This window comes from Tigriopus californicus, chromosome 3, assembly GCF_007210705.1.
Source record: "Tigriopus californicus strain San Diego chromosome 3, Tcal_SD_v2.1, whole genome shotgun sequence".
Taxonomy (NCBI): Eukaryota; Metazoa; Arthropoda; class Copepoda; order Harpacticoida; family Harpacticidae; genus Tigriopus; species Tigriopus californicus.
The window spans coordinates 9443852-9466106 of NC_081442.1; the positions used below are offsets into that span (position 1 = coordinate 9443852).

At 45.3% G+C, this 22255-nt stretch overlaps 1 protein-coding gene across 1 annotated transcript; it reads left to right on the forward strand.

Annotated features, from left to right (window-relative positions):
- The first annotated feature begins 312 nt into the window (after window positions 1-312).
- LOC131877379 (protein phosphatase 1 regulatory subunit 12A-like) lies at window positions 313-21455 on the forward strand. The gene is given in 21 exon segments (XM_059223020.1): window positions 313-1032; window positions 4224-4283; window positions 4285-4355; window positions 4573-4851; window positions 5284-5592; window positions 5777-5839; window positions 6532-6689; window positions 7362-7457; window positions 7744-7895; window positions 7968-8113; window positions 8437-8886; window positions 9638-9706; window positions 9786-9914; window positions 10208-10607; window positions 10770-10884; window positions 10958-11121; window positions 18755-18862; window positions 19029-19130; window positions 19197-19298; window positions 19518-19550; window positions 20352-21455. Coding segments are annotated over 21 exon segments (3462 nt in total). The 5' UTR covers window positions 313-663; the 3' UTR covers window positions 20439-21455.
- The last annotated feature ends 800 nt before the right edge of the window (window positions 21456-22255 follow it).

Sequence of the window (22255 nt, forward strand, 5' to 3'; positions counted from 1 at the left end):
CTCCCGTTTAGAACTTCTCGGACTGTCTCGATCAGACTCACTCTGAGGCAGGAACAGCGGGTGAAAGATGACGACGATCACAGGCACAACGGAAGACTTGCAAGCCAAATTGGTCAGCCAAAAACTTAGTCTCTAGATATTTCAGACTTCACACAACATTTCAGAATAGATTATTGCCTGTGTTAGTAATTGCCATAGACGTGTTAAGACTGAGAAGTTTCAGAGATCACCAATACCCGAGCCTAAATAGTGTGTGTTTCAGGGCCTGGGTCAGCTCTCTTTGGCCGAAATGGCAAGCCTGAGAAGCGTGCGCCGTTCTTTTTCACAGTAGTGTCGATGTCTTGTCTTGTTCTAGTAGGTGAAGTACTTGTAGCGTATGCGTGAAGTGTGAGTTGTGACCACCAACCAACCTCGTCGACCTCGGGAGCCTCCTTCACGGCCTCAGCCTCCGCATCGATCTGTGCTGATGGACCCGTAGACACCCGGGCCTCCTTTATTGTGCGAGTGTAGATGTAGATGAAGTCATATGTATAAATGGACTGTCCTGGTTCCTACATTGATTGAAGTTGAGTGATTCTGAGCTGATCGGGTGACAACTACCCTACATATCATGGGCTTCGACCATTCTAGGCCATGAGACGTGTGTAACGCCCACTGCCCGTGATGTCGAATTCCATTGAGACGCGCAGTACCTCCGCCCTCTTCAAGAGGGCGGAACAATTGCGGCGATGGCAGGAGAGCGACACGAATCGCGAGCCCAACGAGCCCAAGCGGTCGCGTCTCATGCCGTTCATGACCTCGAACTCGAATGCCGCGCCCACCAGTCACGCCCACACGAACACGACGGGCAAAGGCGGCTCCTCCATGCGACTCAAAGAGAGTGGGAGTGGGAAGATGCGGGTGCGATTCATGGACGGTTGTGTGTTTCTGGCCGCCTGTGCCGCCGCAGATAAAGATGAGGTGGAAAAGCTGACGGAACGTGGAGCCGACATAGACACGGCCAATGTGGATGGACTCACCGCCCTCCATCAGGTGGGACAAGCCCTTCAACCCGTTGTTAAGATTTGTCTTTAGGCCAGCTTTCCAGCGGCACAGATGGGCCAGAATTATTAGCATAAAGTTTCAGAAGGCAAAAAAAAAAATGAGTTGGGTTGAAAAGTAACACTTGTGCCCCTCAACAAATAGTGACACCATTTCGAGATATGAAACTTGAACTCCCGGATAAAATGCCATCCCTCTGACATCATTTGAGAAATTTCCCGTGGCTCGACTTCCGCTTCAACGAGTGGTTATCTGTCTTAGTGGAAGATACAAGTTTGACATGAACCATGATTCATTTTCATAAGTTTTCTCTCGTGTTAAGTCTGAAACTAGTAACTAGACGGGAAACCTATTTGATCGAAAGGAAGATGTAGAACATACTGAATCCAACCTTCATCATAGCTAATACAAACTGTTTATGTTTGGTGCAATCCATCTGGAACTTGCTCATTCGTCATGAGGAGCTCCCACGATTAAAAGGGAGTTTCAGTTTCCAAACAAGAGTTTCGTGTATTGCATCGAAAAGGGCATTGAATGAGTCGAAACACTGATATCCAGGTTCAATTGAAGCTTGAACAAGATGAGGGATTAATTGGGCATGTTGGCATTGTCACACTTAGGTTTTGAAAACCCATCAATTGCCGTTATATTCAGGAGGCTTCTATGGAAGCGTGTGTGTGTGTGTGTTATTTCCAGTGAGAGTGGTTTCAGTTTTTTTTACAATTGAAAGACGAAAGTGCGTAATCAATATTTTGAGCCTCGGACAGATCGTGAGGCACCCCACATCAGTTCGGCCCAAAAAGTCGAGCATTTCCATACACGTAAACAAGGGGGCATCTCCCTCTATCTCTGGCCAATGTCATCACTCCTTTCCAGACCCATATTACGCGAGTAATTTCAAGTACCCCCCTTGGACTCGAGCGAGTTAAAGCCCAGAGATCCCATGTGAAGTCAAGATTGGGAAGTAGTTGCGACGTGAGCATCAGTGAGCTCCACGGGGAAAAACAGCAAAAACAGCTTGCGTTTTTCTCCACACGCTGCATCACCATCGCCACCACCACCACCACCACCACTTTTAGTAGTAGAAGTACTAGTAGTTGTAGGTACATCATACACTTCAAGTACGAGCACATGCTCTATTCGGCTACTTCCAACTCCTATCACTATCCTCTTTAACGTCGGGGTGTCGAGATTTGGGCTGCCTTTTATGAAAGTCGGATTTGGCGAGGCTAATCGTTTGAGTCCAAAAACTGGGATCTTGGCCATTACGTCAGACAGTCGAGGAGTCAACACCTATGTGTACACTTACTCAATCAGGCCAGCATGCAGAGCTGATAGTTGTGTAGAATAGTAGCAACCCCACTTATTCGGCCTAAGTTGTTTCTTCATAAAAAATCATGCAAATCCCCTCATTCATGTTCTGATACCCTGATAGCGAGGAGGTAAGTTCAAGTGGGGTCAAGAGTCCTCCTCATATGGAACTGACACTCCATCTACTGTACATACAGACATACATACACAACAAGGGGAGTTCTGAAGCTTCGATCTCATTTGCATCAGATACACAGGAACGGGGGGGGAAGAAGGGGGAAGAGAGAAGGCCAGGCCAAGATCGCCATCGCCATCCTCGTTGACCCTAAAATCGGAGAAAAATATCGGCGGTTAGAACAATGCCATCGACTAGGCTCGTTGCGTTGGCCTCTCAACACTTCGAGGACACTTCTTTCTTGCCTTAACGACGACCAAATGGGTGCGAGCAGCCAACCTTTCCTCCCCCGAGGACGACAAATGGAGGAGTTGTAGCCGTCGTAGTTGTAATAGTAGCGGAGTAAAGATGAAAGGTAAATCTGGCTTTGTGCCAAATTGAGTGATCGTCATCCTTGGCTCATCCTCACTCTCTGTGCAAGTACAAAGTGGAAGAGCTACATTTCGGGATGTCAGGATATTGGACGACTGCCTTGGAAAGCCGCGTGGACCTTGTCACATTGTGAGGCGACAGTCGCATTAAAAGTGAAAACAGGCAATCAGAAGCGCGGGAAAGCACCTCTGCAATCTCCATTGACGAGGAGCAATTTTCCTCCCTCTGGTACAGTTACACCACATGAACAGCGCTTGAAATCACTCCTGGACAGGGTTGACGTACAAGGAGGGTCTTGTCCTTATTTCAGAGAATGAGGATTATAAGCCAAAGTCTGAGTGGCTTGTAGTACCTATGATTCAAATGCAATTGAGATAGGTTGTACTGTATAGTGTCTATTATCGAAATAGTTGGCGTGTGGCAAATTGTACAAGCAGTTTACATATGCACTATTATTGTCAGGTGGTATCATTGTAGTAGACTCTGCAATGAATGGCTTATGGCTTATCTTAGATCCTTATCACGTTTCGGTACTTCCCACGTTGCATCACCCAGTGTTCAATTTGGTTTCACACTCCGTGAGGGTTTTCTATTGAGTGTAAATCTCCTATTTACCAACACCTCCTCCGATGGAAGGCCAAACACATGGGGGATTTCGTCAATCGGTATAAGATGGACTCATTTCTTTCATTTTAAGTGTTGTTGAAATGGAATTGAGTTACTTGAGGGCCTGTCCCACTTTTCTCGAGTTTATTGCCCTAAATCGTTTCCGTCAAAATTTATGAATGAATCCCAACGAAACGAGCAGCTTCGGAAAAAATAGGAGGAGGAGAGTGAACAACGAGGGCGGAATTCATTCCTTGGGGTGAAGTGCAAATTGTCCTAGTTTTTCTTTCTTGCCTTCTCCTTTTGTGAGTAGCATTGTAGCACGATGTATGATAAAGGTAATGGAGTGCAGAGAAGATGATGAATGTTCAAACTTAATGGGTTCGAACGCTTGCATTTGAGAACTGCAATATCCAGTTGGAAGATTGAAATTAGCGTCTCGTGACTTGGCCTGACAGGCTTGAAGTAATTTTAGATTCTTCACACCATTAACATCATTTAGGTTTTGGCCGCCTCTCAAAGAAAACAGTTCAACCAGGTTAAGTATGATGCTTTTACCCTGGTCTTGAATAAAAGCGGGTCAGACGTTTGACAAATACGTGCCTTCATAGCCTGCAGGTTCAAAAGAACGAGGAGGTGCCAAATTGCATCAATACAAATAGCGAATTTGCTGCATTTACCGAGGGTACAATGACATATCATTTTCCCTCCTTTCCAGGCGTGCATTGATGACAATCTGGAAATGGTAGAATTTCTTGTTCAAAGAGGCTCGGATGTTCAATCGTGGTGACAATGAAGGTTGGACACCTTTGCATGCCACGGCCTCGTGTGGCTTCATCAGTATTGCCAGGTACGAACAACACGCCTTTTGATGTATGCCAATTTTTCTCCTACTGCATTTTGCAACCCGACCAACTGCTCCAACCACAATTCCTCAGGTTTTCTATTTCAATGCGACCTATTTTCAAAATGGAATAAATGCAAATCGTACACTATGTACACAAAATCCATTCCAACATTCTCGCCTTTGACGGCATTGTATAATTAATGTTATATTTCACTTGCAGATATCTGATTGACCACGGAGCCAACGTGTCGGCCGTCAACAACGATGGAGAGCTGGCGATTGATATCGCAGAGTCGGACGAGATGGAGATACTCCTCCAGAAAGAAATCGACGCTCGAGGGATCGATTGTGATGATGCTCGGAACACTGAAGAGCGCCTCATGCTCGAAGATGCCCGTCAATGGCTCAATGCAAAACAGTTCAAGGACACACCTCATCCGAAAACCGGTGCTACGGCTCTTCATGTGGCTGCTGCCAAAGGCTACATCAAAGTCATGAGGTGCGTAGAATAATGGTTTGTGTCTATTTTGTGTTGACTGGTGATCAATAACACCTTCGGGGCCATTATGTAGCAAGATTTTTGCAAGAATCGAATGTTAACCTCGAAGGAAAGTTGTTTCTCTGTGTGATAAGTAGTGCTGGGGCGAGTCCTTTGATTTTCTAAACTACTTGAGTCCGGCAGATGACTATAATCTTTTACTAGAGTCAGGTCTAGCAGAAAGACTCTTCTTGCGAAAATCCAGGACAACATGAAAAAAAAAAACTTTTTGACGAGTTCGACCAATTCCTCCAAAATCGAATAAAAGAGTCGAGTGCACTCGGACTCGAGTCCAGACTCGCCCAGCACTAGTGATTAGTTTCCACAGCCACGAGCAATTGATTTTTTTTTTTAAGAATAGTTGTACTATATTGAAATTTTGTTCTTTTTCAGTCTATTGATCCAAAGTGGAGCGGCTACGAATGCCCAAGATTTGGATGGTTGGACGCCTCTTCATGCGGCAGCTCATTGGGCTCAAAGAGAGGCTTGCGAGCTACTCTGTGAGAACTATGCCAATATGGACATCAAGAACTACGTGGGCCAGACTTGCTTCGATGTGGCGGATCCAGACGTGATCCGCCTCCTGGAGGAACTCAAGAAGAAACAGAACACTTTGCAGAAAGACAGACCTGAAATCAGAAACCTTATCAATAGACCGGCCATTCCTGCAGGGACTTCTCCAGCTAACACTGGAAAGAGAAGGTAAGACCCAATGGCACGTGGAATGAGTTTACCTCTTCCCCTCGGAATGAAAGGCCAAGCCCATCTTCCATGATTTGGAGGAGGGCGGATCCTTAAGATCTATGGATGCCGTGCATAGAGGAAGGACTGTGGCCTGACTTGCATAAACTCGATTTAACCTAAACTTTATACATCTCAATTTCAGCTCCTTGAATAACAACACCATTTCGGCCTATAACTACAACAGTAACTTAAATGACAATGATAGGTACAAATTGCTGTTTCGAGAGAAACTACTCCGGGTTTGATTCTCCCAATCTTCTTGCTCTCCTTTGACGTTGTGTCACTAATGCCGCTTTGTCTTGCTTGCTTTATCCCAAGTTTTGGTTAGCCAGTCTTGACAATTGTTTTCTTTCAAGGTGGTTATGATTGTTGTTATTCCTCCTATCCTACGCTCTCCAGAGCTAAATCATCATCACAATAGCATGTAATCTAATCGATTTCCCTCGTTTAATCCAGATTTATTTTAACCCACTCACCAAACTTCCGTCATCCCCTAAAAAGAAACATGACTATTCTTGTTTTGATTTGGCTTCTCAACTGTTCATGGTACTTTTGACCATTTACCAATTAACATGTTTTAGTTATTTTTTCCTAATATCTTATTTTGAATGAAAAATCTTTTCACAATGGTCGAATATCCTTTAACATGTGCAAACGTGTCTGTTGTACATACCGCCATTCTCGGATCTAATTATAAGGTGAACACATTCTCATGCGACGAAATCCGTGTCCCAACCATAACCGCGTTTGTGATTTGCTTCCAAATGCATGCTAGTTCCCTTTCGTTCCATTTGTCCACCTTTTCCAGATCCCGATATTCATGCACAAACGATCATCGTGTGACGAGACCTATCTTGACCCTCCTGGTGTTTAATGAGATGTTTCTGACCATTCCAGATCTTCCATTACCCGGCTTTCCATTGACGACAAAGCCTTGCGCTCCAAAGAGGTCTCCACGCAAGAGCGTGATCTGCTCCTGAATAAATCGCCTTTAGTGTCTGAGACCATTCCAGAAGCTAACCGGGCATCCGATAGTGACAAGGAGTCTGATCCTGGTAAGGCAGTATTCATCATCTTTTGATTAGTGTTAGTGCCTAGTAGGGAGTCCAAATAACCAATGTTCATCCGAGACACGAGGGCTCCACAAGCTGGTCCATTAATTCTGCACCTTTGTTGTTCCTAGTGTTATTATAAGATTTGTTTGAAATTTTGGCTTCGTGGCCTCTCTCGTTTATATTGTCACGTAGCTGCGGCTAATGTTTTTGACAGATCTTTCTTATCTTTTAGTGTAGTCGGGGAAATCTATAGGCGTAACAGATGAAAATGCTACTTATTAGCAAAAAATTATTAGCAATTTTTATAATAGGCAGTCTGAGAAATTGTAATTGATATTGAAAATTTAATTATTGAACGATCTTTTTCAAACAAATTGAAGCAGTTTTTCCTTTTTCAAAGTTGGGTTATCGGTGCTCAATATTCTGCCTAAGTTTAAATGCTCACCGGTATCTGTTCCCAAATGATCTAGGACACTTGAACAATCAATGCACCTATCATGATTAATTTATTGATGTATCAAACCACCTGTCTTAGTTGTTCCTAACATCTCTTTGTCTTTTTTTCTTTTTCCCACTCCCTCTCCCTATTTTTGTTCCTGTTGTTCCTGTTCCTCCTTTGTGTGCTCAACTCTGTTCTGTTACCCCCATTCTTGTTGGTCTCGTTCCTCCAAGATAAAGGGTCACCCGACGATTCGTTTGACGACGATTCGGATCTGTCAGAATCGGAAAAGATTCATGCCCAGACCAAGGCTGGCTTGAAGGCCGTGTGTAAGTAGTCAATACTCAGAACTGACCTTGGGCTCTCACATCACACGGTTAATAACAATATTAGCAGCTATTAATTCATTGCCTGTTCTTGGACCATGGGTGGGTTGACACCATTTAATAAACCTTAATAAACCGACTCTTAACTAAGCTGACGCACACACGCCTTTTGTGCAATGGATGACTGGGGGCTTGTCCACGTATGACGCGTTAATTTCAATGGGATCTTTTACTTTGACGTAGGTCTATGTACATGTTTTTGATTAGTCGTGTTTCCTTCGTGTTTCAGCTAAGCGGAACAGAGCTCTTCAAGATATCGCTCCCAAAACGAGTTCGGGCGTTCCTAAAATCACCTTAAACAAGGAGGAGCAGTCTAAAAAATCCGCCTCTATCAACGATATCAGCAAAAAGACCGTGGACGAAGCCAACGATAATAGCGATGTAATTTGATATGATGAATCGACAACAAGGTAGCTCTACACCGCTTGAACCTCTTCTATTCTTGTCATTCAGAACTATCCTTGGCGACGTCCTGCCTCGCTTCGAGCTCGTACAACCAATACGGGTTCATCATCGGTGACATCCTCCAAATTGTCTCCTAGTAAGGAAGAAGAAGATGTTCAATTACGACGCGTCCACAGCTTTGAATCCGATGAGAAGTAAGACCATCTAATGACCTCTATCAATCAATGAGAATGTAGTGGTGATTATGATTTAGTTTGTACAGTGCTCACTTCAGTTAGGGTGGTGAAGCCACTGCAAACTTTGAAGCTAATTAAAACTCAAGGCTAAGAAATAAGCTCTCTTTGGCTGAACCACTCTAGAGGAGAGATATGGAGGTTGCGGCAAACTTTGTATAGAAAAGTATTTTTGTTGGCTGCGTTAACAACTGCGTGCATGTCCTGACTGCTTTTTTGATCCCTTCCACTCTCTCTGACCTCGAACCATAACTAACACCAAGCTCTCTCTCGCCAAACTCAAGATTCTATGCTCGTTTGACGGAGCTTCGCAATCGAATTCGGGCTACATCCCTGCCTGTTTTACCCGGCGGAGAATCTGAAGAAACCAAGACCAACAAGACAATCGCTTCACATAGACCTCTTCGAGACGACCTTAAGAACAACAACCAACAACACAATCAGAATACAAATCAAACCTCTAATAACCCAAGCAACAAGTCGGTGTCAGATAACAAGTCCTCCTCCTCCTCTTACCTGAGTAATAGCCTCACGAGTAGTCATGTCAGCAGCAGTCCGTCCTATTATTCATCTTTACCTCGGAATCCGTTGAGACATCTCCCCTCATTGCCTGAGAATGTCACCACTCCTACTAGTACCCCATCGACGACATCGACGAGTACATTCAAGGTGCCACTGTCACCCCAGACCTCGCTGAAGGATCGTCCACCACAAGCCACGCCTACCATTGTCAGGTCAATGTCTCTCAAAGATCCTTCTTCTTTAAGGGAGGAAAGGGATAATGAAAGGGAGGGTGATGGGCGTTTGATCGTGCCGGCACCCCGTTTACAATGCTCACCGGACGGCTTCAGACGCCGTCCAGCTTCAACGGCTCGCACTCCACTCATAACAGATTTGATAACTAAAGAGGGTGTGGGCACGGTTAAGGACACTGCTGAGGAGTTGACTAACCCACAATACGAACCTGGGTGTGATAACCTGACGACTCTGGAACTTGGGTATGTTACCGGACTTACGACTATCCTATTGTAGCGACTATGTACTCTATGGTGTTGTCTCTTTGTTGCATGGACCGGGTCAAGGTCAACCAATCACTAACGACTTAATGTACCATTGCTTAAAAACCGTATTCAACGGGGTTCAGTCTTATTTCGGGAGTTGTCAATGTTAAAAGCTATTGCGCTTCGATCCTCACTATTGCCCACATGTTCCTCTTTCAAAAGCACTTGCACTTTGAACTTGGCCTTGGTCAAGACTTAGGGAACTTTTTATTTCATCGGGTTGGAAATTAGAAATTAAAGAAAATAATCAACTATCTCAAGAATGCTTTCAGCCCTTGAATTTGAAATAGGAAGTTCCAAATTACAATATTACAAGCACCTCTTATGTTTGCACAATTCAAAGCAATATATCACACCAGTTCCGCTCCTTCATTCCACGAATTCTTCTCGTCAAGTCGTTGAATGTTGTCCATTATTTCCCCAGGAAACGACGTGAGGATCAGCTCACTCGACCCAAGAGTGATACAAACTTACAGCCACACCAAGTCAGGAGGTGAGTCGACAAATGGATGTCTCCGCTTTTGTATTTCCATTCACTTTTATCCGTTCTGTTGGCTACCGTTCTTGTTTAGTGATGACTCGAGTAGTACTGCCAGTAATAGTAATGGAAGGGGTTCAGCTCCCTCCACGCCTGAGATTCTGGCTCAATTGTCGGCCGCTGATAAAGCTGGGATCACGAATGTCTTCAAGCAGTTCTTCAAGTGGGTCTTTTGTCCTGAGTCCGGTTGTCCCTAGTTTTCAACTGATCATCCCATTGAACCACATGGCTTTTGTGTTCTGTTCCCCCTTTCCTTTGCTAATCTGTTTTGTACCAAACATAGCCTGATACTATTAATAACCACAAGATACTTTGAATTCATTGGCCAGATTGCATCATTGAGTTTGATTACCTAGAAAGTACTGACTGATCTATTACTCCTGGATTGTGAATAGTGTTCCAATGATCCCCCAAACCCGTCCACGACCTCTGTCACACGATCCAAGTTTTCCGCAGATCATTTGTGCCTCCCGTCCGGGACGAAGAGTCAGAGACCCAGAGGAAGGCCCACGCCAAGCGGGTCCGCGAAACCCGGCGTTCCACGCAGGGAGTCACTCTCGAGGACCTCAAGTCCGCGGAGCAGCTCGTCAAGAAGAGTAAGCAGCAGGAACAGCAGCAGCGCACATCGGAATTGCAGCAATTGGCAGCCACCACCACCAGTAGCACGAGTGGACCCCTGGGATCCACGGCCACCACCACAGTGAGCATCCCCTCCACCACGGCCAACAAGACCAATAGCAGCAGTTCGACGTCTTCATCAAACTCCAATTACACGACCACGGGCGATGCGGACCGCGCTCAAGAGAGGCGGCCTTCGTGGAGGCTCAAGATGGAAGGAGGCACGGACCGGAATAGGGTGAGATGAGTTTCTTTGAACTAACAACAATTTCAGGTCGCATTCTGATCATGGGCTTGTATGTGGAGGAACTATTTTTTGCGAGTGATCCTTTGATACTTTTTATGAGTGAGTTTGTCTGACACAACCCTCCCTGTTTTGTTCCCTACCCTTGACCTGCAGTTCCGCCTGGAAGACTCTAGATCGTCAGGTGATAACGACGTTTTAGCCGCACTCAGGAAGCCATCGGCGGGCAAAGGGCCTCCCAACTCCTCTGTGCCGTCCATATCACTGACAGGTAAAACACCCATACCTTACCACACCTGCGTATTTAACCCGATTTTCTGAGTGAATTTTCTTACTAATCCCAGACGAACGGGGAGTGAACTCACCCGCGACTGGATCCGGTTATTCTCCCAAACCTGCTATTCAAAGGCGAAAGAAGCCCAAAAGGCGTTCCACGGGCGTCGTCAAACTCGGAGATCTGGACGATAAGGATGAAGACGAGTCGGATTCCGAGGATGAGGACGACACGGTAAGCGATCACGAGGCCAGTAATCGTTTGATGATATTAGAAGATTTAATACCGAGAAGAAAAAGCATGGTCAAGTGTCAGTAGCAGTAGTTCGTGTGGTCACTTTCTTGTCGGGTACATGTATATTTTGTTCTTGGATGGATCCTGGCAAAGCTTTCCTCGACAAAAGCAGAAAGCGTTAGATACGGTCTTAGAATTCGAGGCTAGATTGTTCTTTAGACACTGATGTTAATGATGCGCACTCTTTTGTTTCCATCTTTTGGACAGTTTTTGACGGCAGAAATGTGTCTTTGTGTGGGCGATTATGCATTTCTTGCTTCTGTAGCGTTAGCGGTTTTTTTACCGCCCCTTTTAGACCATTTTCTTTTGGCGGATATTATTTTCTTGGAGGCTTTTAAGAGCCTTGGTTGAGATTGGAAAAGATCTTTTTGCCTTCCACTTGGGCCATTTAAGCTAATGAAGGACACTGTTAAACCATGAATATGTGAGCTTTATGGTAAGCTTCACGACAAGAGGACCTAGTAGCTGGTAAATAGATGTACCTAGTGCTCCACGTGATGTTGTCATGATAATATGAGACCCAGTGCAATGGACTATCTCTTTGGGTTCTCTCAATGACTATTTTATTCAATCCCCAATCGATATAAGGCGAAGATACTCGAACTCTCCGTTGTCATGTTCTCACTGGCGTTATGCTAATGATTTTTATGGTGAACCGAGGAAATGATTCTCATTGATTTTGATCTATGGCAGAACTATCGTGTGTTCCCAGAGTTCGTTCCATTCTATTATGAAAGAGTATCCTGAGCAAACTAAACGTGTTGGTCATCAGTTGTTCCATCCTGAGGTCTACATGCAAGGCCTAAACGTCAGGGTTGCCAAGCGTGATGCATTCAAGCGATTGGTGAAACCCAAATGATGTATTCGATATTCATCTTAAAAGGAGGGAAAAGAGAGTAATCATGGCATTGGTGATCGTCCCTGGTTCCCAAAGATTCCTATCAGATGGTCCACACAATGTATGCTCTTTTCTTTGACAACCTGGGTTGGATGGTTCTCTCTATGGTTCTTGGCAAGGCCAATGCTCAATATGGCTCAAGGTCTTTTTCTCGCCATAAAAGTGCCTTAAGCTTGAGATGTCGAAGAGCGATTCTGAAATTGGGCCTGTACACGTTGAGACAAATGGTGCCCTGACTTCTTGCAAGTTATGCTTGTATTGTTCAGGTCTTTGAGCTCAACACATTGGAGGGGTCTCAAGGCCAGACCTTTGTAAATATATCTGCATCACGAAATGAGCTCTCCTGGGCTCCTCTCCTTCAGCATGCTCCCAAGGGAATGAGGATGGGAACGTAAGAGTGCAGCAAGTACATACATATATACATACATTCATGCTCACTTTTGTGAGGGCACTTCTCCAAAGTACAGTGAATCCTTCTGGCTCGTTTCATCTTCTGTTCCCCATGGAATAAAGGTCCCGAATAAACGTATTTATGGCGAACTTGCTCCAATAGAAATGCCCCATCCCGAACATTGTAGAAACTCAGTTTCGAGGGCAAAGTTAGATTGATGAGACGTGGTCTGGCTGCTTTTTCATCAATGATCATGTTAGCTCGCTGTTTCGCTGAGACCGAACGATCTTTCTCGTTTCTGAGAAACACATCTTCTTACTTGATTGAGTGACAAATGTATCGAAAGAGGGCAGATCGGGACCCACATGAGACGCTTCAAGGCTTATGAAGACCCAGTTCAGAAAATGGCGAAGCCAACTGTCTCTTGTGACTCGTTTCAGCGCAAGTTCTACTCTTTCAAATCCTGCTACTTCAGAGCCTGGACAACCTCGTGCTTACCTGACGTCAATTCACGTCATTGAAGGTCAAGACTCTTTCACACGAGTACTATAGCAGTTTACAGATCAATGTGACGAAGTCTTGGCCTTGTTGGGGAACTAGTGTCTCGATTTTTGAACTACATCGTTGCACAGTTGGATGACAGAGAAGTAGTATGAGAATAGTTGTTTAAAGATGAAGGCTTCCCCAAGAATTTCCCCTGTCGACGGTGGCATGACTGGAGGCACGTTCTTATTTTCACCTGATCGAAGTTTCGAGGTTGACCAAAGTACCCGTCTATTCGCCTGCAGGCCTAGCAAAATACCCAATTCAAAGAAAAGCAAGAAAAGTTTTTATACAGAAATGGCCAGAAATTTATTTTCTGACACCTGCGTGCCTTAAGATGACCGAAACAGTTCGTGAGACAAGTGAAAGAAAGGAAGCTTGACGGGTTGAGCATGTTGCTTTATGAACACCCGGAACAATTTCGCACTATAACACTCGGATGTGGATTGTGTGTAACATGACTCCACGTGTATTTAAACGACATTCTCTTGTCTTGAGAGCAAACGCAAGTTATAATGGCAGTTTCCCAAGAAACACACAAATCTCATTTAATTATGAGCTAATTGTGCCTTGTTTCCTTGGTCTTCCCTCCCTTCCTTCGCCCCTTTTCTACGTGAGCAAATACACACTCTGAGTTTTCTACTGCTTGTTTGCTAGTACGTGTTTGTGCCACATGGTCACTCGCATTCCTCGGTACCTTCCTGTTCTTGCTTTGTGCCCTCCTAAATATGCGGCGAATCACAAACAGATTATCGATCTTGGACCTCGCCACTAGGTGGATCATTTATACACTACTCAAGCTTTTATTACTCGAACAGACATCCATTTGGGCACAAATAATGCCTTTGAGAAAGGCCTCGATGGACTGGGCAAGGCTGCTCTTTCTGGTCCCTGAAGAGGAAGAACGGATATCTTCACACCGGAAAACTGTCCCCCTAATCTCGCTAGTGTTCCCTGCTTGTTTTGAAAGGAGTGAGTCTGTTAGTCAGCCATGCAAGCCAAGTTTACGAAAGTGAGAACGACAGGAACAGCTTCAACAACCTCATTCAAAATGAGGCGAGGAGTGGCCATAATTCGTGGATTGTTTTGGCCGGGAAAGGCGGCTGTGGATTGACGTGGAGTGCGCCTTTCCTTGGGGCTTGTCATTCAGTTTGTATCCGAGTGAAATAAGCCTTGTATGCTGCATAGGTACGGCCCAGTCGGCCTTTCTAGTCTGTTTAGATCAGAAAGGCTGGATGGCGGCCGGACGAGGCCAGTTTTTGTGTTGCCAAGTTTTCCAATACACCTGAGGTCCATGGAACGATGAAGTGTTTTGATTACGGCTTGTTTTGTGTGATGTAGGCAAAACCTTCTTGGGAGTTCTCATGTTCCATGAAGATGTGAGCATTGATTTGTACGCCTAATGTAGGTTTGCCAATCCCAAGCAGCTCCTCAATCTCAGATGTGGCCAAATGGTTGTTGTGAAGCCATTCCAGATCCGTGTTTTGTTGTTTCCCAGCCACATAGTGGGTCAGAATTATAGAAAGACTTTCTCTCCGTCCATCATTTGAGTGGCTCGACGAAGACATGGTTTGGTCGGTGATCTAGCTCTCTCGAATGTAGAGAGCCTATCGCTTTTTTTTCATTCCAAATCCCGCTTTGCACTCGTGGGTTTTCGGGAATTAATGGCTAAACTCAGTCAAAGCAAGGAAGGCCGACATTGAACTACAGAGATAAAAGGATCTACTTTATTTCTGAACAAGCCCGATTATCAGCCAGTTGAACAAGTTGTTAGAAACGAAGTTGGTGGGTGGTTTGGCGATGCTGTCTTCGCTTGCAAGTGAGGAAACGCCTCCAAACAGTAAAGAAGATGGTGCGCAATCTAATACTGAGCGAGTGATCGTTTCCAGTCAAGGCTTTATTGGTGGACATTTCGAACTTTCCCCAAACAACCACGCGCCAGTGCCAGAGACCGTCTCCAGCGAATGGTCAGTTGAGCCGACTTCTGCTCTAAACCGACCCATTCAAACAAGGGCAGTTCAACAAAATAACGGAATCACATCTGCACACAGTTTTCTTCCGCAAAATTGGGCCTCCACTTTGCCCAGTAAGGCCGTTGCCTTATCTCAAGATCAAATCCCCACCGCTCATTGGATCTCGAGCTCGGGGCCTCCGCCACCCAATTCGGAGATTTATTCCATTATTTCTCCTGCTGTTCTCACCTCAGGTGTTTATGAGCAACACCATCGAATATATTCACATCCTCCAACTACTCTCGTACGGGCCTCCTCGACTTCGACTGCTCTTCCAGTAGTGGCCAACTCATCTTCGACCACCTCTTTGAATCTAAGGACCGGGTCCCTTGCTGGTACCTCTCTGGGAAATCTTTCTCTAGGCCCTGCACGAAGTGGGCCAGGGGCCTCCGAAGACTACAACACGTCCAACGGCAGACCAACTTATTCCCAATACCACCACAATCCTCACATCTCCTCCTCTTCTGGGTCGGCGGCTGCCAACCCGGGGACCCCACAGCAGACCTTGGCCTCCTACCATCACCACCATCACTATCCAGTGGTAGTGCAAGACTTGCAAGGCCAAAGATATATGATCTCTCGTGGGCCTGGTTCGACAACCTTCCGAAGAGAGGAAGTCATACCCGCCCCAACCACACCAAGTGTTCGACCTCCAAGGCGGACAGACGGTGACGGGTGGAAAGGCGTGCAGCGTGCCTTTTACCAATGCGCTTCGTGCTGTGTCAAATGCCTTGGCCCCGTCTAAGGGAAGGGAAAATTGGCCTGAGACTCTCACCAACGCACGTTTGCAGGAACAGTCTTTCCTTTCGCTCTCCCATTTCGTTCCTGTTCCTTCTCAACAAGCGGACAAAGTCCAAAGGCAACGGAGGGGGAAAAGGAGAAACGCTCTGAGAACTTTCAGTTAATAGCTAAGTGTCTACGGTGAGAGCACGTGATTTTTGGCACCCTGAATTTAAATATGAAACCAAGCCGCGACTAATTTGTTCAATTGGAGTCGACTCTCTTTCAGAGAACCTGCACTCTTGAGCAGAAAGTGCCCGTTTAAAGGTGCTTGCCCTAGTTCGTGCGATTGCCCAATTAAGTGTGGCTATTCTCCAAAAATCCTCTAATTGTGTTCAAAGTCTTGGAAACCAGTGTTGTTCAAATATGTCTCGCAGTCGATTTCGGACCTCCTCCTCATTGGGATATTCCAGTGCATATTCCTCCGGGTTATCTGGTAGCTATGGAACAGGATTAACATCCTCGGGGTACTTTTCTCCCACCCTTGGAAGTGGCACTACCACTTCAGGGATCGGTGGCAATGCAGGGTACTCGACGACGACGAGTGCTTACCTAGGGAGACTCGGATCATCATATGGAACTGGCACAAGTGGAACAACAGCCATTACTGGTACCAGTGGAACTGGACCGTATTCATCGAGTTACGGAACAGGTAGCCGCTCTTTAGGGTACACTTCCTCTGCAACCAACAACGACTACACGCCAACTGGGTCCAATTCCTTCAGCTCGCCCAGGCGAAGATACGGTGGTGCTACGACCGAATCAAATCTGTCAGATCGTATTAATGGTGTTCAATTGGCTTCGCCTGGATATGGGACCAAGTCGGTTGGAAGGTCAACCTTGGGCTATCGAGGCTCTCGCTCCCATTCCGAGCTCTCTCCAACGGGAGTGCTGGATGTGACTGGACCTTCGTCTCCCCTCTGGCGGCCATCTACATCAGCTAGTAATGAATTTGATCGCTACAAGGGTCCGGCAAACGTAGAAGGAACATCGTATGTCAATCAATCGTCAAGGGGACGTTCAACCACAAGAGACGACTACTCTATCCCAAGTGGAGGGCGAGACCGTGATTTGTCTTTGAGCCGGGACACTTCCTACCGTAATGTTTCCAACGATCGTTATGCCTTCAGCGACAATGGAAGAGATGATTACACCCGAGACTTTGACCACTACAACTATTCAGGTGGCGTAGGGAGCTCAAATCGAGACCGTTCACTCACGCGGGATCCATACACGCCATCAAGAGATTACTACACAAATAATGGCGCATCGTCGTCATCTGCGGCCACACATAGAAATCAAAGTTCAAAAAGAAACGACAGCTTCGATGATGATCCCTACATGAATGGCCCGGATGGAACCTCCTCCCCTCCTAACCGTGGTCAACGTGATAGAGATTTCTATAGCTCCAAATCCAAGAGCGCCAACAAAAGTTCCTATGAAGTTCCAAATATTGACACGAGACCATCTCCAAGGAGGAAAGAGGGGAATCGTTCATCATCAAAAATGGTTCGCTCCAGCAGCTATAAAGACCTAAGGGATCTGGAGACTGAATCTCGATCAAGAGCTATGCCTCGAAATCGGGCTAGGCATCGGACGCTAGCCTATGGTGTGTCTGCCTCAGACCTAGAAATGGCGAGGACCCCTTCTCGAGGACCTGGCCTCAACGATTTCGCCTCCGATTGGCGAACTCACTCGCAGGTTCCCTTGGTTGGAAGTGCAATGCACGACTTCCGCGGATCCAACCCCGAGCTTCGCGGTTTCGCTTCGGACATGAGTATGGGACCAGGTCATCAGAGTGGAAACCTACCGGTCAGTTCCAACTCAAATTCAATGCATAGCCTTCCAAGTAGGGATAGCAGGCATGCCCAAAGGCAGCACAAGAAATCCTCCCGTAGCCGAAAGAGCTCAACAGACCAGGGTTATGATAGCCCAAGCAGAAGTGCAAGCACTTCAGTAAGCTCAAATGCGTGATCATAACAAAGGGTGGTGTTTTCATACTAACCCTTCTCTCTAATGGCTTGTCAAGAGAGTTGCCCTAATCATTCCTATCTTGATGAATGTTTATAGCTCAACCCCGACATCCCCCTACCTAAAAAACAGCGTTTTTGAGAAGCCTTCTCATATGCACTCACTTTCTACTCGCACTCTCCCTAAATGGCTACGGTCCCATTGTACAAACACTCTGTGTTGACTAGCCTCCTTTTAACCGTCTTTCACAGCTGAAGTCTTTGATCCCACCTTCCCTCACCATTGCTGCTCTGGAGAAGGAGGCTCGTGATTGCTCCGGATCTATGATCACATCTTCAGATCAAGGCAGGAATTTGCGGTCCTCCTCGGATCGTTCCGTGTCCATTCAGTCTCGGGCATCATCTGATGATGAACTGATAGTCTTACGGAAGGACGATCTCAACACTTTATTAACTGCCAAGCCCACCGTTCTCATTGGTCGTGAACTTGTGAGTTCCTCATGGAAGTGGCTTTGTCGTCGTTCTCCAACATCTACGTATTCTTGGTTGATAGTATTCGACGAGTACTTAGTCGTAGAAAATCCCGTCTTCCGTTCCCCAGAGTATTTGTAAACCTTAACCTCATAGTACTTGTATTTGTCTAACCTTGAAGCTAGATCGAGTTGCTTGTGCCTAATGATGTGTCGTAGTTATTGACGTACCCTAGGTCTTTAGTAGCAGGAGAGTATGTGATAGTCTAATAAAGAAAACCTTGTCCTGGGAATTATCGTCTTTCCGTGGACCGTGTCACGTGACACCTCGGAACCATACTTTTACTTAGGAACAATGCTGTGCCTGGTTCCATACGAGACCGAGTGAAATGGATCGTTTTACTGTATTTTGTACTTGCCACTGATCAGAATTGATTCGTATACGCATACATAGGATACCCGAAGTATCATTCATTCAACTGGTGATTAATGATGAATCATTTTTTCAGAGTTTGAGCACTGATGGTGCCAGACAAAGTGGATCTTCCACTTTGGGAGCCGCAGCCAAAAGCAACTCCAGTCATAACCAAAATGGAGCTGATGTGGATTACAAAAAGGTAAGCGTGCTAACTGCAGTTGAAGACGCATCAAAAGGGCCTGTTTGTCGCATTTTGTGAAACTTTTAAACACTTTATACTTGTTGCCCTTTGTTTCAAGCTTTCAAAGCTCAAGACATATCACGTGTCTGTATTTAATCTCTTGTGTTTTCCCGTCTCATTTCAGTTGTGGGAAGAGTCACAAAAAGAAAACGGCCGCCTTCGCGAAGATTTGGACAAGGTCAAGGGCGACCTTACCCACACCAGAAGACAGCTAGATGGAGCGAAGGTAATTTGTTTCTATCGTGTCCTTTATGTCATGTCATAATTTTATTCATTTACTCGTTAACTTCAGAACTCGACGAGTGGATCCAGTGGAACCGGACTTTCGGATGCAGAAAAACGCGAAAAGAAAGCTTTGGAACGAAAGCTCAGTGAAATGGAAGAGGAACTTAAAGTAAGTTGTACAATATAGTAATTGAATGCAAATGGGGGGGTCTGTTTCTTACCGTAACAGACACCTGATCCTCTTTGATGGATGGTCCATCGCTCCAAAGTACTCGCATCTTGAAGTATGGCTCGATGCAGTGTACCCAAATGATCCATGGTTGTTGTACGCAGAGCAAGTGTCTTCTTACCTTATCTCTCGTCTCTCTTTCTCTAATTCTTTGTAAAGCTGCTTGCATTGTCTGAAAATCTGACTGATCAGGTAAACCAACCAAGAACTACCGTTTAATCACGATTTCCCTCCCTGACCCCCACCGCAGCATGCTCTCTTTCGCTCGATCACCATCATTATTTTCGTGTCAACACATTTCTTTATGGTTTCTTCTTCATTCTTATTCCCCGCGCCTCAGCAACTGCAAAAATTGAAGGTCGAGAACGAGCGTCTCAAACCGAGAAACCGGCCTTGACACGCGTGGTCTCAAAGCTGACCGCTGCCGCCAGTCCCATGCCGCCCTCGAAATCCGGCAGTGGGGCAGCTCTGGGCCAGGCAGTGGCAGTTCCGCCTCAGGCCCAAATTAGGAAGAAGGAAGGAAGGCAGCTCAGGTTAAATAATTCAGAAATTGACTTGTGTTCAAACACCACTTATTATTGTGTCGATCCTTCTGAGCTCCCTAGACTGACTGACCTCTCAATACCCCCGCACGACACACCTGACATTGAACATTACCAAAATTGCTCTGACTGTTTTTTTTTGCACACTTACTAATGAACGGACCTGGCTATGTCCCTTGACATACATTAACACAGAGAATAGACACTATTACTCTTGAGCATTTTGAGGCCATATATATCCCCATTCTTCTGTTGCGCCTGCCCACTTTGGTTTTGAAACCAGTCGACTTCCTTTTTCGCTTTTAAGTGTCTAAATTAAGTGTCCATTTGTCCACTTTCACATCAACCTAATTTTCGTGTTCATCCTATTTCCTTCGTAACCCCCGTGCACTTATCCTTACTGCCAGTCTAATTATGATACTCATGCCGGTTTCCCCACCTCTCTTTTCAGCAACTGGAACACTTGAAGAATGATAACCAACGCCTCAGAGATGAGAACGGCGCTCTCATCCGCGTGATATCCAAGTTGTCCAAGTGATTCCTTCCATTATCAGTGGGAATAGATGGACGTCCCACCACTTTTGAAGTTCAATGATGAGAGCTAACATGAAAATGCCGCCGATGCCTGCCAAGGGAACCCGAAGCCACGAACCAACTAAATGCTGTTCTTTTACGACGATCGTCCCCATTTTTATGTATTCCCGGGACGAGGTTGATCGAGTCCATTATTCTCGCATCCGCGTGATAAACGTGATGGTGTTGATGTTAAACGGAATCTGAATTCCCATTCTCCACGACCACGACTTTTGACGAAATCGCTTTCAAATAATTGATGATTGATACCATGATGAGTTCATTATTACTCATTTTATTATTATTACTATTGTCATTATCATCATCATCTTCATCCATGACTATTTCATTGTCTATCGATCTACATATTTCTCTCTGTCTCCTTCTTTCTTCTCTTCGTCATTCACCCAGGACATTCTTGAACAAGAACAATCATCTGTTTTCGCCGAGTATATTTGATCCGCACTCTAGTCTGCCCGATTTGTCTCTGTGGTTGAGAATCTGGCCCCTTTTTGTCAGCCTTTCGCTTTTCTTCGCCAGTTGATGGGCTTCCAAGGATCATTGGAATCAGGTCTCTGATAACAACACTCCCTAGAAAAAGACGATGGGTCAGAAGAGACGTGTTCCATCGGCAACGACATATTTATTCTAAAAAAAAAGAGCCTCTCCCCAAACAATTGTGCCTTAAAAACGGCCCCATTGGCCGAAAATGCTCTTTGATTCCATATTGCTATTCCCACTTCTACTGTCTCTTCCTGCTCCTCTTCTTCCTTGAGTGTCGTTGCTGACCTCATTTTTGTTCCCAAAAATCGTTCCAAATCCCAAGACTTGTTCGTTCGTTCTTCTATCGTTGTTCCACTCCATCAATCTATATATCAACAACACCATTCAATAATCATAAAAACAACAACCAACTATTTGTATGCTTTATAGTAATAATATTATTAATAACATCGAAATAAAACATTGCCGTCAAAAGGTGCTCGATGGTTTGTTGTTGATCATTTTTTGCTCCATGGACGAGTCTTGTTATTAAAGCGGGTCGGAATCCAGGTATTCAGTTTTCAGAAAAGTCTACGACATGACCTTGGAAATTTAAATTGCCTTGAGCTCAAGCTTCTCGACACATAACCAGGGAAATGTTCATTTGTCTTAATTTCTGTATTAACCTAGTTACTTCATCCTCTAAAAACACTTCAAGAAACTAGGTCGGGACAAAATATTGGTGATTGAGTGAGAAAGAAACCTTGTACAGTTTTCGAACAAGCCAAGTATACAGGGCTGAGTATAAGTCCTGCGGCATACATTTTAATCGAAATATTGCTCTGTGGTCAATCTTCTCTCAACAAACAAGGGCAGAGGCACAGGCTGCACAAGTGGTTTCCTCTGGAAAATGATCCCCAGCCTTCTTTATAGCGGCTAAAAGGTCATCCTTGTTTTTCCTGGGCCATTTGTTGGCACCTCCCTGCCAAGGATCACATCGAAAAGTTAAAAGGATTAAGATCTGGGGAGGATGGAGGCCACTTGCTCTTGTCCCAAAAATGATCAAAATTTTCCTGGGTCCAGGATTGAGCTTTGAGTTACCGTTCGTGCGGCCTGTGCCTGTGTCTCTGCCCATGTTCGTTGTCGGAAGGTTTCAAGAAAACAAGGAGTTCATTTTGAATGACCTTCATAGCAATGGAATACAGGTATATTACCCACTGGTTCACCAAAAAAAGACACTTTCTATTGAGTACAGCGAAACAACTCCGTTAAAAAAGTATTTTGCAGGGCATATTTGTC